The sequence below is a fragment of the Hyla sarda genome, chromosome 3, assembly GCF_029499605.1.
Source record: "Hyla sarda isolate aHylSar1 chromosome 3, aHylSar1.hap1, whole genome shotgun sequence".
NCBI classification, from domain to species: domain Eukaryota; kingdom Metazoa; phylum Chordata; class Amphibia; order Anura; family Hylidae; genus Hyla; species Hyla sarda.
Window position 1 is genome coordinate 178,757,479 of NC_079191.1, and position 17,583 is coordinate 178,775,061.

The following is a 17,583-nucleotide window of genomic DNA, read 5'->3' on the forward strand; positions in this document are numbered from 1 at the left end:
TACATGTCCATAAATGAAGTTCACAGCTCTGGCACAGGGCCATAGTATTGCAAAGAGTAAAAATGCCTTGCCGTGACAGTAACCCATGGTAGCTGGTGGATCAGCTATAGTGATATTAATAATAGTATAAATGGCATAAATGTCCGGCTAATTCTTGTGTGTCCTCTAGCCATGTTTATATACCTCCTGGAGAAGGGGGAGGTTGTGACAAGTTTTGAAGCAGTGACTGGAAACAGGAAAGTTCAAGCTCAGGTCCAGAGTCAAATACGTATGGAGGAATGCTGTTCTGGTTGTCACTGGGAGTCACTGCCTTGTTATTGCCCCAATGGTAAGTACAGTACATAGTTCATTTGTGGCAGCTAGCTCACAGACCTTAATAATAAAGTGTCTGATATGTCTTTATGACCTAGTGGCCCTGATTTATCAATCTGCCTGAAACCCCAATTGTCTGTTTTTTTTTTCCCATAGCAACCAATCACAGCTCAACTTTCACTTTACAAGAGCTCATTGAGACATGAAAGTTGATCTGTGACTGGTTGCTGTGGGAAAAGCCAGACAATTAGGCTTTCAGGAAGATTGATACATATGGGCAATTCTGTTGCTACGATGTATCTTAATAAAATAATGTAGCATCTTGGTAACTTTTATATTAGTGAAACAGTAAATGCGGTTGGTAAGTCCACCAAAGGTGAATTTAAACACCTGAGATATATCTATCCTAAGATGAAAATACAAAGAAAATAATGTAAGGGCGGACTAGTCTTTTTCTGCTTACAATCTTCTATGTAAATAGTCTTTCTTAAAGGGGTGCCAGAAAGTTAAACAAACTTGTAAATTACTTCTATTAAAAAATCTTAATCCTTCCAGTACTTATCAGCTGCTGTACGCTCCACAGGAAGTTCTTTTATTTTTGAATTTCCTTTCTGTCTGACAACAGTGCTCTCTGCTTACACTTCTAGCAATGTCGGGAGTCATCCAGAGGAGTAGAGGATTGCTATGGGGATTTGCTTTTTCTCTGGACAGTTTCTGACATGGACAGAGGTGTCAGCAGAGAACCCTGTGGATGACAGAAAATAAATTCAAAAAGAAAATAACTTCCTCTAAAACATACAGCAGCTAAATACTGGAAGGATTACAATTTTTAATAGAAGTAATTTACAAATCTGTTTAACTTTCTGTCAGTTGATTAAAAAAAAAAATGTTTTTTGCGCCGGAGTTCCCCTTTTGAAAATATTTACTGCTGCTTTAGTATAACACATTGAAAAAGTTTAAACTATACCACTTATATAAAATATATTACTTTATAAAAAAAAAAAAATTGATCAAATATGGACAGCTGTCTCAAAAACTGGACAAAGTAAGGGCCTCAGACAATAGGCCGAGCAACCAAACAGAGGAGCATATATAGTAACAAAATATACCTGGGAGGAGCATATATAGTAACAAAATATACCTGGGAGCACCTATCTAATTGTCAAGGCTTTAATCCACATCTAATGAAGGTAATAAGTCAATACATCTTGTAATATTCCCCACAGCATTGTAACTGCCAAATGGGTACTAGATATATAACTATGATAATCCCTCCATGTATCACTAATCAAGAAAGTGCAAAAACGCTACTTAAATTGAATGAAGTGCATGACATGATTGTATAAGGTGCCTAATGCTTACCCATATTGTCGCTGCTCTATTCCCCAACATCGTTTTGTATCCTTTCTCAAGGGGCTGCAAGGGGTAGCAACAGCCCCTTGAGAAAGGATACAAAATGGCGTACAGGAACAGAGTATTTACAATAATCTAAGCAAAATATATATAATTTGGGTGGGCGAACCAGAGAGGAAAAAAGGGAAGTGGAGGCACAGGTCATACACCACAGATATATAAAGAAAATAGGGGGTGTGTACAAGGAAAAACAAACCTTCAGCATAAAGTCAAAGACGCAGATAAAAGGAGACATCTAAAGCATGTGGAGAGTCAAACCAGGGTTGCATCCTTTATGGAATAAGTCCAGCGTGTCTTCTCGTACTGCCAACATCTCTGATAACATAATATTGTTGACCCTCTCAACCACCATCGAGAACAACAAGGGAGACCACCATCTGGAGGCAATGTGGATGCTAGTTGCCATTAATATAAATTGCACCAACTTAAAGGGAGCATATTTCATAGTAAAGGGCTTATCACCTAGGAGACAAACAGTGGGGCGCATCATGCAGAGCGTGCCCAGAACAGATGAGATAAGGTCCACAACTTGCGGCCCTCTGGAGGCAACAATGGGGCATTGCCACCAGATATGACCCATGAGGCTATCAACCTGACACCCCCTAAAACAATCTGGGGAGACATTGAGTGCAAGCAAATAGGAACATAATAGGTGCAGTGGAGGACCTTAAGGGCTGTCTCCACTAATGATACTTGCCAGCTACCTTTGGCCTGTTGCTGACAACAAGCATGCCAATGGGGCAAAGATTGGTCAAAACCCAACTCAGTCTTACATTAGGACAAGAGCGGTGGAAGGCAAGAAGTTAGAGATGGGTGTGGTAAGCCACATCAGGGAACAGAGTGAGTATGGCACCACCAAATCAATTTTAAGGGAACCCCACCTGGGGTAATCCTTCCTAGCATTAGAGAGAAGTTGCGCTATCCTAGCCGCCTAGTAATACTACACAAGATTGGGTACAAAAAGTCCTCCCAGGGACTTGTGGTAGTACATAATTTTCCTCCGGAATACAAGGCCTAAGCCAAGCCATATGAACCAAAAAATGTCGGCCTAAAGGGCACGAAGGTCCGAGACCCAAGTGGGAATAGGAATAATGCGAAAGAAATAGAGAATTGCGGAAGGAGACAGAGGAAGGAAGGGAGATGCCCAAGTAAGGAATAGAAGAAGAGCATGGTAAATCAAAATTGAGGGAGTTAAGTTTCTACATCAGAGGAGGGGTTTGACAGTAGAGAACATCAGACTTAGACCGATTGACCTTCAGGCCAGAGGCCGCAAAAAAACTATCTAAGGGTACGTTCACACGAGCAGACCCACAGCGTGTTTTATGCTGTGGATCCACTGTTGAAGGACCACTGCATGGTGGCTTTACATGTGCCTGCTCAGAGCGGCAGTACGCCTCTAAGAGCAGACACACTGCGATGTGCGAATCGCAGCACGCATGCGCAGTATACTCTATCGCGGCAGCTCTCGGCCTAGCTCATGGAGCAAGGGGAGCTTCCGCGATGTGTGCAAGTACACCACAAATGCGCGACAACTCGCACATCACTTCAGTGTGTCTGCTCGTAGCGGCGTATTCCCGCTCCGAGCAGGCACATGTAAAGCCACCATGCAGCGGATCCGCAGTGAAAAATAGGTACCCTAAAAGAGAGGAGCGATTAGGGAGAGAGGTGAGGGGAGAGGTAAGTGTAAGCAAAAGATCATCAGCAAAGAGGTTAGGTTAATAAGAGCCGGCTATCTGAACTCCCAGGATGTCCAACTGATCCTGAATATCAATATCAAGCCCCAACAGGGTAAGGGAAGTGGAGGTAACATAGACCCAGTGGATAACATCAAAGACCTCCCGGATATTATCCAGAGCTTGTCTCCCAGGTATGAAACCAACCTGATCATTGTGAATCAGGCTGAGGAGGGTGTCAGGCGTCTGGCTAGAATAGAGGTGAAAAGTTAAGTATCGAGATTAATCAAGCAGATAGGATGAGTTGGAAAGAAGAGGGTCTTTGTTAGGTTTGGCAATCACAACTATAGAGGCTTGGAGGAAGTCAGAAGGTGTAGGAGAACCAGAGAGAGAAGTTTATTACAGAAAGAGGAAATATGAGGGGAAAGAGCCAAGAGCCCATCGGGTCCCGGTGCATTATCTAATTTTACAGCAATGATCATGACCGCAACTTCCTCAGTGGTCACTGGAGCATTGAGGGAATCCAGTTGAGCAGAAGAGGGGAGAGACAGGGAGGTTAGGAAGGAGTCTACCACCTCTTGGGCTTGTGGTGACTGATGCCTATAAAGAGAGGCATAGAAGGAGTGAAAGGAGTCATAAATACTAAAAGGGTTGGAAGAAGAGACCCTGGGTTTGATCTGGATCCTGTGGACTCTATTTATGCGTTGCCTCAGCATGCCAGCCAGAAGTTTGTAAGGCTTGTTTGCCCATCTATATTAGGTAGCTTGGGTCCATCTAAGAGCCCGTTCCTTACGATCTGAGAATACCACATCTAATTGTTGTCTCATAGTGCGAATAGCATGAAAGAAATAGGCTCAGGAGATGCTGGTGGGCCTTTACTAGACTGGCTAATTTATGTTCCAGGAGAGTCTGGGCCTTCAGGCAGGAACACCGCCCTAGACGAAGCGTCACACGGCGCTCAGCCTATCGCTGGCCGAGGCTGAACATCGCGGCGGCCGGCGATAGGCTGAGCGCCATGTGACTCTTCTTTACACCCAGAAGTATGAAGGAGATGCACCGGAGGACCGATCAGCTGTAGTGACGCTCCGCGGGAACCCAGGGAGGTGAGTGATAGTTCATTTTCATTTATTTTGCAGCCCGGGCAGGACTGAGCAGGAGTACTCTGCACTACAGTACTCCTTTAAGGGGGCAGGGCAGAGCCGTGCATCGCCCTGTCATCATGCATAGAGCCAGTTTGCACTGTAGTGATCAGGGCGGGGTATCGCTGCAGAGATTGCGGGGGGCCCCATCGGCGTGACCCCCGCGATCAGACATCTTGTCCTCTAACCTTTTGGATAGGGGATAAGATGTCTGGGGTGGAGTACCCCTTTAAGGCAATCACAATAATTTTCCCCCTAATCGCAGCATTATAAGCCAACCAAATCCATACCGGATCAGCCTCTGGGGTAACAATAACTGCAAAATAGTCAGACAAGGCTGAGGCGATTTCATCTCTCAGGTGAGGGTGGCACAGCAGTGACTCATTAAGTCTCCAAGAGTAAGGGGTGGTATCTTTAGGGTTAAAGTGAATACTGCCAAAACCATATCATGGTCTGACCAGACGCAGGGCACATGATGAGCATACTGCAGGGCAGGGAAAGAGGACATGTTTACCAAAACCCAATCAATGAGGGTGTATATTTTATTGGCTGGGTAGAAATAGGAATAGTTGTGCTTGTGCCAGGTGTCAGCAAGATCCGTATCATGGAAAGAGTCCTGAAGAGCCGCTGCTGTATGTCAGACCATCTAAAGGCCGTAGTATGTGACCTGTCCAGGACACCATTAAAGGGGTACTCCTCTGGAAAACATTTTTCTAATAAACTGCTGCCAGAAAGTTAAACAAATTTGTAAATTACTTCTATTTAAAAATGTTAATCCTTCCAGTACTTATCAGCTGCTATATGCTCTCTTTCTGTCTGACCACAGTGCTCTCTGCTGACACCTCTGTCCATTTTAGGAACTGTCCAGAGTAGGAGCAATTCCCCATATCAAACCTATCCTGTTCTGGACAGTTCCTGACATGAACAGAGATGCTCCGGCCCCTGTATCGCCCATCATTACTCGCTCTGTGCAGTAATGAACGCGCGGTGCGGTTTCCTTTGGAAAGGGGATAGGATGTCAGATCGCCGGGGTCCCGCTGCTGGGGACCCCCAGGATCGCCGCTGCGGCACCGCGCGCTCATTACTGCACAGAGCGAGCGAGTAATGACGGGCGATACAGGGGCCGGAGCATCGTTACATCACGGCACCGCCCCTCATGATGTCACGGCCCACCCCCTCAATACAAGTCTATGGGAAGGGGCGTGGGGTCGTCACTCCCCCTGCCATAGACTTGCATTAAGGGGGCGGGCCGTGATGTCACGAGGGGCGGAGCCATACCGTCACGCTGCTCCATCCCCTGTATAGCCCATCATTACGCACAGAGCGAACTCCCTCTGTGTAGTAATGAAAGCTCGGTGCCGCAGTGGTGATCCCGGGGGTCCCCAGCAGCAGGACCCCGGCGATCTGACATCTTATCCCCTATCCTTTGGATAGGGGATAAGATGTCTAGGGGCGGAGTACCCCTGTAAACTTGACTATGGGATTCTACTAGGGAAATCATGTTTTATAATAAATGCCCCTTCCTGGATCCACCCACTGCCCTATCTTCAACAGCAGATCAGCACACAAACTGTTCAATACAGTAGACTGTTGGCTTCCCAGCCAGTAGTCCTGTGGTAATGACAGGTATGTTACCTTTCTTTCCTTCAAGGAATGTATAAAATACATTCACATATTAATACAGAGGAGTCGGAAGCACAGAAAACTCCAGAGTTGGAGTCGGAACATTTATCTACCGACTCCACAGCCCAGTTTCCATCATTTACACTTTCAAAATAACAGAAAACAAAAAAATGGCATCTGCAAAAGTTTGGGCACCCTGCAGAATTTATGGCATTCACTGCCCTATTTGCAAAGCTGAGACCTGCCAGTGTTATGGATTGTTCTCAATCGTCATCTGGGAAGCCCAGGTGATGTCAATCTCAAAGGTTTTAACCCCTTAAGGACCAAGGACGTACCGTTATAAAGCGGGGCTAAACGGTAACCCCGCATCATATCATGGCAGGCCGCGCGTTATAGTGAAGCCGGGACCCGCCGCTAATAGCGCGTGGCGCCGCACGCTATTAACCCTTAAGCCGTGCGCTCAGAGCTGAGCCACGCGGCTAAAAGTGAAAGTAAAAACTGCCGGTTAGCTCAGTGGGCTGTTCGGATAGCCGCGGTGAAATCGCGGCATCCCGAACAGCTTGCAGGACAGCCGGAGGGTCCCTACCTGCCTCCTCGCTGTCCGATCGCTGAATGACTGCTCAGTGCCTGAGATCCAGGCATGAGCAGTCAAGCGGCAGAATCATCGATCACTGGTTTCCTATGAGAAACCAGTGATCAATGGGAAAGATCAGTGTGTGCAGTGTTATAGGTCCCTATGGGAGCTATATCACTGCAAAAAAAGTGGGGAAAAAAAGTGAATAAAGAATTCAACCCCACCCCTATTAAAAGTTTGAATCACCCTCCTTTTCCCATAAAAAAAAAAAAAACAGTGTAAATAAATATAAACATATATGGTATCACCGCGTGTGGAAATGGCCGAATTATTAAAATATATCATTCATTAAAACGCTCGGTCAATGGCGTAGGCGCAAAAAAAAATTCCAAAGTCCAAAATAGTGCATTTTTGGTCACTTTTTTTATATCATTTAAAAATGAATAAAAAGCGATCAATAAGTCCTATCAATGCAAAAATGGTACCGTTAAAAACTTCAGATCACGGCGCAAAAAATGAGCCCTCATACCGCCCCATACGCGAAAGTTATAGGGGTCAGAAGATGACAATTTTAAACGTATTAATTTTCCTGCTTGTAGTTAGGATTTTTTCCAGAAGTACGACAAAATCAAACCTATATAAGTAGGGTATCATTTTAATCGTATGGACCTACAGAATAAAGATAAGGTGTCATTTTTACCGAAAACGTAGAAATGTAAGCCCCCAAAAGTTACAAAACAGCTTTTTTCTTAAATTTTGTCGCACAATGTTTTTTTTTTTTTTTTCGTTTCACCGTAGTTTTTTTGGGCAAAAGGACTGAGGTCATTACAAAGTAGAATTGGTGGCGCAAAAAATTATAAATAATATGGATTTTTAGGTGCAAAATTGAAAGAGTTATGATTTTTTAAAGGCAAGGAGCAAAAAACGAAAATGCAAAAACGGAAAAAAAACCCGGTCCTTAAGGGGTTAACCCCTTAACAACGCAGGACGTATATTTACGTCCTGCGCCGGCTCCCGCGATATGAAGCGGGATCGAGCCGCGATCCCGCATTATATCGCGTCGGTCCCGGCACTCATCAACAGCCGGGACCTGCGGCTAATACCACACATCGCCGATCGCGGCGATGTGCGGTATTAACCCTTTAGAAGTGGCGGTCAAAGCAGAGAGCACTGTTGTCATGACATCAGAGAAATCTAAAAAGTAAAGCATTTCCTCTGTAGCATATAGCCCCTAAAAAGTACTGGAAGGATTAAGATTTTTTAATAGAAGTAATTTACAAATCTGTTTAACTTTCTGGCACCAGTTGATAAAAAAAAAAAAAAAAAAAAAAAAGTTTTCCATGGGAGTAACCTTTTTAACCCCTTAAGGACGAAGCCCTTTTTTGCAAATCTGACCACTGTCACTTTAAACATTAATAACTCTGGAATGCTTTTAGTTATCATTCTGATTCTGAGAATGTTTTTTCGTGACATATTCTACTTTAACATAGTGGTAAATTTTTGTGGAAACTTGCATCCTTTCTTGGTGAAAAATCCCAAAATTTGATGAAAAAATTTAAAATTTAGCATTTTTCTAACTTTGAAGCTCTCTGCTTGTAAGGAAAATGGATATTCCAAATAATTTTTTTTTGGTATTCACATATACAATATGTCTAATTTATGATTGCATCATAAAATTGACAAGTTTTTACTTTTGGAAGACACCAGAGGGCTTCAAAGTTCAGCAGCAATTTTCCAATTTTTCACAAAATTTTCAAACTCGCAATTTTTCAGGGACCAGTTCAGGTTTGAAGTGGATTTGAAGGGTCTTCATATTAGAAATACCCCATAAATGACCCCATTATAAAAACTGCACCCCCCAAAGTATTCAAAATGACATTCAGTAAATGTTTTAACCCTTTAGGTGTTTCACAGGAAAAGCAGCAAAGTGAAGGAGAAAATTCAAAATCTTAATTTTTTTACACTCGCATGTTCTTGTAGACCCAATTTTTTAATTTTTACAAGGGGTAAATGGAGAAAATGTATACTTGTATTTGTAGCCCAATTTCTCTCGAGTAAGGACACACCTCATATGTCTATGTAAAGTGTTCGGCGGGCGCAGTAGAGGGCTCAAGGAGCGACAAGGGGATTTTAGAGAGTACGTTTTTCTGAAATGGTTTTTGGGGGGCATGTTGCATTTAGGAAGCCCCTATGGTGCCAGAACAGCAAAAAAAAAAAACACATGGCATACCATTTTGGAAACTAGACCCCTTGAGGAACGTAACAAGGGATAAAGTGAGTCTTAATACCCCACAGGTGTTTCACGACTTTTGCATATGTAAAAAAAAAAAAATTCACGAAAATGTGGGTTTCCCCCCAAATTTCACATTTTTTCAAGGGTTAATAGCAGAAAAGACCCCCCAAAATTTGTAACCCCATCTCTTCTGAGTATCGAGGTACCCCATAAGTGGACCTGAAGTGCACTGCGGGTGAACTACAATGCTCAGAAGAGAAGGCGTCATATTTGGCTTTTTGAGAGCAAATTTTGCTCGGGGGGCATGTCGCATTTAGGAAGCCCCTATGGTGCCAGAACAGTAAAATAACCCCCACATGGCATACCATTTTGGAAACTAGACCCCTCACAGAATGTAATGAGGGGTACAGTGAGCATTTACCCCCCCACTGGTGTCTGACAGATCTTTGGAACAGTGGGCTGTGCAAAATTTTTCATTTTCACGGACCACTGTTCCAAAGATCCGTCAGACACCTGTGGGGTGTAAATTCTCGCTGCACCCCTTATTACATTCCGTGAGGGGTGTAGTTTCCAAAATGGGGTCAGTTTTTTTTTTTTTGCGTTTGTCAGAACCGCTGTAACAATCGGCCACCCCTGTGCAAATCACCTCAAATGTACATGGCGCACTCTCCCTTCTGGGCCTTGTTGTGCGCCCCCAGAGCACTTTGCGCCCACATATGGGGTATCTCCGTACTCGGGAGAAATTGCATTACAAATTTTGGGGTTCTTCCCTTTTACTTCTTTTGAAAATGAAAAGTATAGGGCAACACCAGCATGTTAGTGTAAATATTATTTTTTTACACTAACATGCTGGTGTAGACCCCAACTGTTCCTTTTCATAAGGGGTAAAAGGAGAAAAAGCCCCCCAAAATTTGTTAGGCAATTTCTCCCGAGTACGGCGATACCCTATATGTGACCCTATTATGTTGCCTTGAAATACGACAGGGCTCCAAAGTGAGAGCGCCATGCGCATTTGAGGCCTAAATTAGGGACTTGCATAGGGGTGGACATAGGGGTATTCTATGCCAGTGATTCCCAAACAGGGTGTCTCCAGCTGTTGCTAAACTCCCAGCATGGTTGGACAGTCAATTGCTGTCCAGAAATGCTGGGAGTTTTTGTTTTGCAACAGCTGGATGCTCCATCTTAGAAACACTGCCATACAATACGTTTTTCCTTTTTATTGGGAAGGGGGGTGGTGGTGGGGGGGCAGTGTACGTGTGTATATGTAGTGTTTTACTCTTTATTTTATGTTAGTGTAGTGTAGTGTTTTTAGGTTACATTCACACTGGCGGCGGATTACACGGAGTCTCCCGCTAGGAGTTTGAGCTGCGGCGAAAAATTTCCCGCAGCTCAAATTTGTAGCGGGGAACTCCCTTTAATCTGCCGCCAGTGTGAATGTAGCCTGTACATTCACACGGGAGGGGGGGTCAAAACTACAACTCCCAGCATGCACTGACAGACCATGCATGCTGGGAGTTGTAGTTTTGCAACAGCTGGAGGCACACTGGCTGGAAAACCTTGAGTTAGGTTCTATGACCTAACTCAGTATTTTCCAACCAGTGTGCCTCCAGCTGTTGCAAAACTACAACTCCCAGCATGTACTGATTGCGGAAGGGCATGCTGGGAGATGTAGTTATGCAATGGCTGGAGGCACGCAAATACAACTCCCAGCATGCCAAGACAGCCTTATGCTGTTCCTGAATGCTGGGAGTTGTAGTTTTGCAAGATTTAGAGGGGTTCAAGTTGTAAATCACTGTCCAGTGGTCTCAAAACTGTGGCCCTCCAGATGTTGCAAAACTACAACTCGCAGCCTGCTGTCTGGGCATGCTGAGAGTTGTAGTTTTGCAACATCTGGAGGGCTACAGTTTGAGACCACTTAGTGATCTACAACCTGAACCCCTCTAAATATTGCAAAACTACAAGTCCCAGCATGCCCACACAGCAAACATCTGTCTGGGCATGCTGGGAGTTGTAGTTTTGCAACATCTGGAGGGCCACGGTTTATAGACCACTGTAAACTGTGGCCCTCCGGATGTTGCTAGGCAACAACTCACCTAGCAGGACCCGGAAGTATTGCTGCCGCCGCCGCCGCACGTGTGGGAGGATCGCGAACGGGGATCCGGGATCCAGGTAGGGACCTTCGGCGCCGACCTTCCCTGGACGGTTCCCCCGTTTTGCCCGGACACCGACAGGTGGGCAAAGCGGGGGAACCGAACTTTAACCCCCCCTCCCCCGGTCTGCTATCGTTCGGTCGCTCGGCCGACCAATAGCCGGGATAGGAGGGGTGGCACCCCTGCCACCAAACTCCTATCCCTTTAGGGGGATCGAGGGTGTCTCGGACACCCCCGATCCCTCTTATTTTCCGGGTCACCGGGTCACCAGTGACCTGTATGACCCGGAATCGCGCAGATCGCAGGTCTGAATTGACCTGCGATTTGCGCGCATCGCGGTCATGGGGGGGTCTCAGGACCCCCCTCGGCGATGTGCCGGGATGCCTGCTGTTAGATAACAGCAGTCATCCCGGTCCGATCACCGCTACCGGTGACTCGGCGCTCCCGGAACCCCGCGACGTACATGTACGTCGCCGCGCGCCAAGTCACACAATCTGATTCAGGTGAGGGAAACGGGCGGGCCAGTCCTCTTGCAGGAACTGCTGACACACTCCAGCCACATGAGGTCTAGCATTGTCTTGCATTAGGAGGAACCCAGGGCCAACCGCACCAGCATGTGGTCTCACAAGGGGTCAGAGGATCTGAGGATCATCTCGGCACCTAATGGCAGTCAGGCTACCTCTGGCAAGCACATGGAGGGCTGTGCGCCCCCCCCCCCCCCCCCCATGAAATGCCACCCCACACCATTACTGACCCACTGCCAAACCTGTCATGCTGGAGGATGTTGCAGGTAGCAGAACGTTCTCCTCAGCGTCTCCAGACTGTGCTCGGTGTGAACCTGCTTTCATCTGTGAAGAGCACAGGGTACCAGTGGCGAATTTGCCAATCTTGGTGTTCTCTGGCAAATGCCAAACGTCCTGCACAGTGTTGGGCTGTAAGCACAACCCCCACCTGGGGATGTCGGGCCCTCATACCACCCTCATGGAGTCTGTTTCTGAACGTTTTGGTGGACACATGCACATTTGTGGCCTGGCTCTGGCAGTGCTCCTCCTGCTCCTCCTTGCACAGAGGCGGAGGTAGCGGTCCTGCTGCTGGGTTCTTGCCCTCAAACGGCCTCCTCCACATTTCTTGATGTACTGGCCGGTCTCCTGGTGGCGCCTCTATGCTCTGGACACTACGCTGACAGACACGGCAAACCTTCTTGCCACAGCTCACATTGATGTGCCATCCTGGATGAGCTGCACTACCTGAGCCACTTGTTTAGGTTGTAGACACCGTCTCATGCTACCACTAGAGTGAAAGCTCCGCCAGCATTCAGAAGTGATCAAAAGATCAGCCAGGAAGCATAGGAACTGAGAAGTGGTCTGTGGTCACCACCTGCAGAACCACTCCTTTATTGGGGGTGTCATGCTAATCTATATATATAAAACTCAATGTGTGTGTGTATGTGTGTATGTTCCAGCATCACGTCCAAACGGCTAAAGATATTAACATGGAACTTGGCAAACATGTTACTTATATGTCAACAACAAACATAGGATAGGTAATTTAACCCTTACTCACTCCCATTTGCCAGGGGCAGGGTTTATGTTTAAAGTCCCATACAAGTCAATGGGAAATATGTTACTGCATAACTTCCAAACGGCTGGAGATATTTCGATAATACTTGGTCACATGTTACTTATATGTCCACTTAAAATATAGGATAGTTAATTTAACCCTTAACTACCCCCATTTGTGAGGGTCTGGGTTTTTGTTTAAAGTCCCATACAAATCAATGGGAAATGTATGTTCCCACATATTACGGGTCGGGATAGGAGGTCGAGATCGGAGGACGAGATCGGGATAGGATGTCGGGATAGGAGGACTGGATAGGAGGTCGGAATATAAGGACGGGATAGGAGGTCGGGATATGAGGACGGGATATGGGGTTGGGATATGACAACAATATATGAGGACGGGTTATGAAGTCAAAAGCTTCCTCCTTTGTTTATTTTCCTCCCCAACAAGGATTAGGAAGGAAAAAAACGGGCAACGCCCGGTACTCTGCTAGTTGCCTATAATTCCCATCTGTTGTCTGTGTCATTTGCACAACATGTGAAATTGATTGTCAATCAGTGTTTCCTGAGTGGACAGTGGGATTTCACAGAAGTGTGATTGACTTGGAGTTACATTGTGTTGTTTAAGTGTTCCCTTTATTTTTTTGAGCAGTGTATATTGAAGTGTTCATTTTGCAGTTATCTACTGTTTGCTGCTTGCTTCTTTATAGAGCAGCGCTATAGATTGAACTTCAAACGGATCTATGTTCACTTGATCAATTGTCTTGCCCATTGCAGATGTCAGAATTTGTCTGATTGTTGTTGCCCTTTCTAATGTATTTTTATCTATGTATTTCAATAAAGATTTTCTGGTGATTTTAATAGGTGATCAGGAAGCAGTAGCTTGTCCTGCTTTGTCGTCCCCCAACTCGTCTTGTTTGATCTCAAGATCCAAGACTCGTTGACCCAGCTCACCCACCTGCTTTGTTAATTCAGCCACCGCTTTGAAGAGTTTGGCTCTAAGCAGCATCTGAATGTGAGCAAACAGAGCCGGGGGGGTCCATGGAGAAGTCGACGGGAGTCTGGGTTGACAGCTATATCTTCCCCCGCCACTGCTGGGCTGTGAGCGCGCGAAGGAGTCGGCACCATATTGGAATGCTGGCCCGCTCTAAACATCTCTAGTATAGTCTTGGAAAGTGACTAGGAATCCCCTCCGGGCTTCTTCTTGTCCTTGCTGGACATGTCAGGAGGCTGTGGGGATGAAATCTGCAGCTTTAGAGCTGCGAACAGTGCTGAGAGAGGCTGTGAGCAGATGGCCGGCACGGAGCTCAAATGAAGAGCGACCGTTTCAGTTAGTCCCGCGCATGCGCCCTATACTGCTGTTTTATGTCTATATCACCGCTTCACCATTGTTACAGACTACAACCCAGTGTGGTCTAATCTTGCAATCGCACTTCCATCTATCTGTTTTATTTTTCTTGTTAACCTTTCACGTGTATGTGAGCTATAAAGCTGTTCTCCTTTGATTTTATTCCTATGCAATAAATTGATTTTTGAGCTGTTATTTGTGTTTTTAATTATTCAGGGGCATGCATTATTCACTCCCCTCTAACTGTCCGGAAGTTTGTGGCATGTCCTTTGATGTGTCCAGTTCGATGGGTTGGAGCAGTATTTTTCAGCAAGTGCTGAAGATTCATCTCTCTGGGTTGCAGTCTACAGGGCGGGAATGACATAATTATTCAGACAAAAAGAGTGGAGCGCCGACCTGTGAGTAATGCATGCCCCTGGCCCAGATAAGCCCACTTATACCTCTTTAGTCCCACGGAGCTGAGTAATTATTAAATGCCCAATAAAAAAGGATATAACTCGAACCGTAAACAAGTATGTGATCAGCCCCCATATGATATATAAAAAAAATTATTTGGCCACAGGTCATTTTTAATGTTGCCCATGACTGTATAGAACTGGATTGCATTTTCACAATGATCCAGTTGTTTTCTATCAGAAAATATATTGGTAGGGGGTTATACTGCATTTCTTTATTTTGTAATTCACTCATTTTATTTATGTTTGATAGCAAAAGTGTAAAAAAATAAAAATATAAAAAAGAGGTTTAAAGTCATACGTTTTAAAGAGGATTATCCCAAGATTATCTACTTAAGGACACGCGCTGCAAATGTACGGCACTTCAGTGAGTAACTTCTTGCACTGCGCCTTACATTTATGGTGCAGCTATGAAGCAAGCGCAGGAGCAGTGCTCACTACATAGTTTTGGTCACATCATATGTTAGAAAAAAAATTATAAAAAGGATCAAAAAGTTAAATCTAAACAGAAATTGTGCTGCAACTTAAGGGTGACTGCACAAAAAATTAGCCCTTACACAGCCTTGTAAAAAGAAAATTAAATGTTAGGGGTCTAATAAGGGCAATTGTAAACATACTTATTTTGTTAAAAAAAAAATTTCTTAAAAGGCAGTACAATAAAAGTAAAGCATATAATCATGGGTATCATTTTAATTGCATTGACCCACAAAATAAAAATAAACATTTTAGTTTAAAGGGGTACTCCGGGGAAGTTAAGAAAATAAAAATGCCCCAAAGCCACCACACATGTTCTGTGTCCCCTGTAGTTATCCATATGATTTTAGCAGCTCCTTTAGTCCCTGATGTCTCCTAAATATTATTTTTCCTTGCTTGCAGCACAGACTACAACTCCAAGAAGTCAGTGCAGCTCTGCATAATGGCTACCAGCCAATTACTTTCACTATCTGTGTGCATTAGATCTACAAAGGAAAACAGCAGTGTGTGCTGAGAAGATTTCCCTACAAAAATATATATTATTATTATATATATATATTTTTTTGCCATATTTTTTATGGTAACATGAGTAATGTCTTTACAAAGTGCAATTGCTCTTGCAAAAAAATGGATGGGAGAATAAGAGTTGAAATTTACATTTTCTGTGTCCTAAAGATCAAAATGGTTTGTTTCCTTAAATGGCCACTATCATTAAAACAAGTTTTTCTATTGCACTCCTTATGGTAAATGAAAAATAATTCTAATATACTTTTTAGTTTAAAAAAAAAAAAAATGAAGTCTTCTATGCTTTATTTGTGCTTAAAAAAGAGCACATTTCCCCCCCATCTCTTACAAAGACTTTGGACCAAAGCCCAAACACAGGAAGTGCAGCCTGGAGTGCTGCGGGAGGTGTGTCCAGCCAACAGCATATGGGAGTTAAGTGTGAGAAGAGCTATGATTGGATGAGGCTGGACACCCCCCGCCAGCACTCCAGACTTCACTTCCTGTGTTTGGGCTTCGGTCCTGAGTCTGTGTATGAGATGGGGGAAAATGTGCTCTTGAGCTTTTTTAAGCACAAATAAAACATAGAAAACTTTTTTTTTTTAAGCAAAGTATAATAGAAATATTTTTTATTTAACATAAGGAGTGCAATAGCAAAAATGTGTTTTAATGAGAGTTACGATTCAAGGAATTAATAGTAGTAGGGAATAACTGGCTTACTGCGTAAAGCCTGACTGATGTGGCTCCCACCAGTCATAAGAATTGAGCCCCTTGTCTGCCGAGTGTACGGAGTTGGCAGTGTGTTTTTGGCCATTGCTCCATTTACTGTGGGACTTCCAAACATAGTTAAGTGCTGTAGTGGGAAGTTCTATAGAGAGTGTATAGATTGGTGACCAAGCATTGGTGCTATTGCTCCATTTGCTCAGAGGACAAGAGGCCTCCATTCCTGTGATCATTGGGGGTCCAAGCAGTCAGCATTGGTCCGTTATTAATAACGTTATAGTCCGTTATTAATAACGGATGTTATTTTGTGACTGGAGAATGAACAGAAGAAATAGTTCATGCACTATTTCTTTCGTTACTATCTTCCGTCACAAAATAACGTCCGTTGTTCATAACGGACTATAACGGATTAAAACGGATAATGTAAAAATCCAATAGCCTATAATGGGATTTTCGAACGGACGTATGGGATTTTCTAACGGACATTTAATGGCCGATTTTCAGGGGTTTCATAACGGAACATGAAATGGATCTTTAAAACGGATTAATTTTATAGTGTGAAAGCAGTCTAAGCCCAGAAAAACCTTTTAAAGGCAGATCTAGAACATCACCTAGAAACTTTCACTAAGTCTCTTTAAGCAGGTCCTTTTTATCAAGATCTGGCTTGCCTTCAACAGCATGGTTCATGAACAAGAATTACTGAAGGCTAGAGGTCAGTCAGATGAGGTTATCAACACCTTATTAGCCTTTCACACTCAATTTATTCTAGAGCTTCGCGAATTTATTCTGCAAGGTGTATGGACCTAGATGTCTTAGCCAAACATGCGAAGAGTCCACTTGACTACCAGTAACGCCCATCTGGATGGAGTTTTCTCTAAAGTTCAGTTAATTTCTAGATTCTTAAGAGCAATTTCTAGGTTAAGATCCCAGTTCTATGATCCGGTACTCTACTGGGATCTCTCTGTGGTCCTAAAACACCTATCAAGGGAGCCTTTTGAGCCTATTTAGTCTACTAACCTCGAGGGGGGTCCGGTCGCTGGTTATTTATGTTTGTATATTGTTAAGATACAAGCTTTTGTTGAGGTTAAAGGAGACCTTTTAACCCATTTGTTGTGCTGCCTTTGGTCTCCAAGAAATACAGATTTCAGTAAGCAAATCTTAAACGTTTCACAAGAAAAATAACACATGATTCAGTTGTATTCTATAATCAACACAACAGAATCTGACAGATGCCACTGGTATCCATTGTACAATTTGGTTCAATGTCCTTTTTTGTTTTTTGCTATAATGAAACAAAAAAAAAAAAGGAAATGATTATGCATATGTGAACACTGCTTAAAAAAGCAAGGCAGCCCACACATACATTGTGTTTTGATTTGCTCTTGTTTATCCCAATTCAGCTGATT

The 17,583-nt window shown here is 44.1% G+C and overlaps 1 protein-coding gene across 11 annotated transcripts in view; it reads left to right on the top strand.

The window, feature by feature from the left end:
* Positions 1-17,583, top strand: part of VWA5B2 (von Willebrand factor A domain containing 5B2) — a 170,270-nt gene that overhangs the window by 104,682 nt on the left and 48,005 nt on the right. For 9 of the 11 annotated variants that reach the window (XR_008891204.1, XM_056565623.1, XM_056565618.1 and 6 more), the window contains one exon: positions 170-328. The exons of the other annotated variants lie outside the window; for them this stretch is intronic. Coding sequence is in view for 8 of the 9 variants with exons in the window: in XM_056565623.1 (XP_056421598.1) it covers positions 170-328 (159 nt within the window). In the remaining variant the exon portion in view is untranslated. The remainder of the gene's footprint in view (positions 1-169; positions 329-17,583) is intronic. 11 annotated transcript variants of the gene reach the window in all.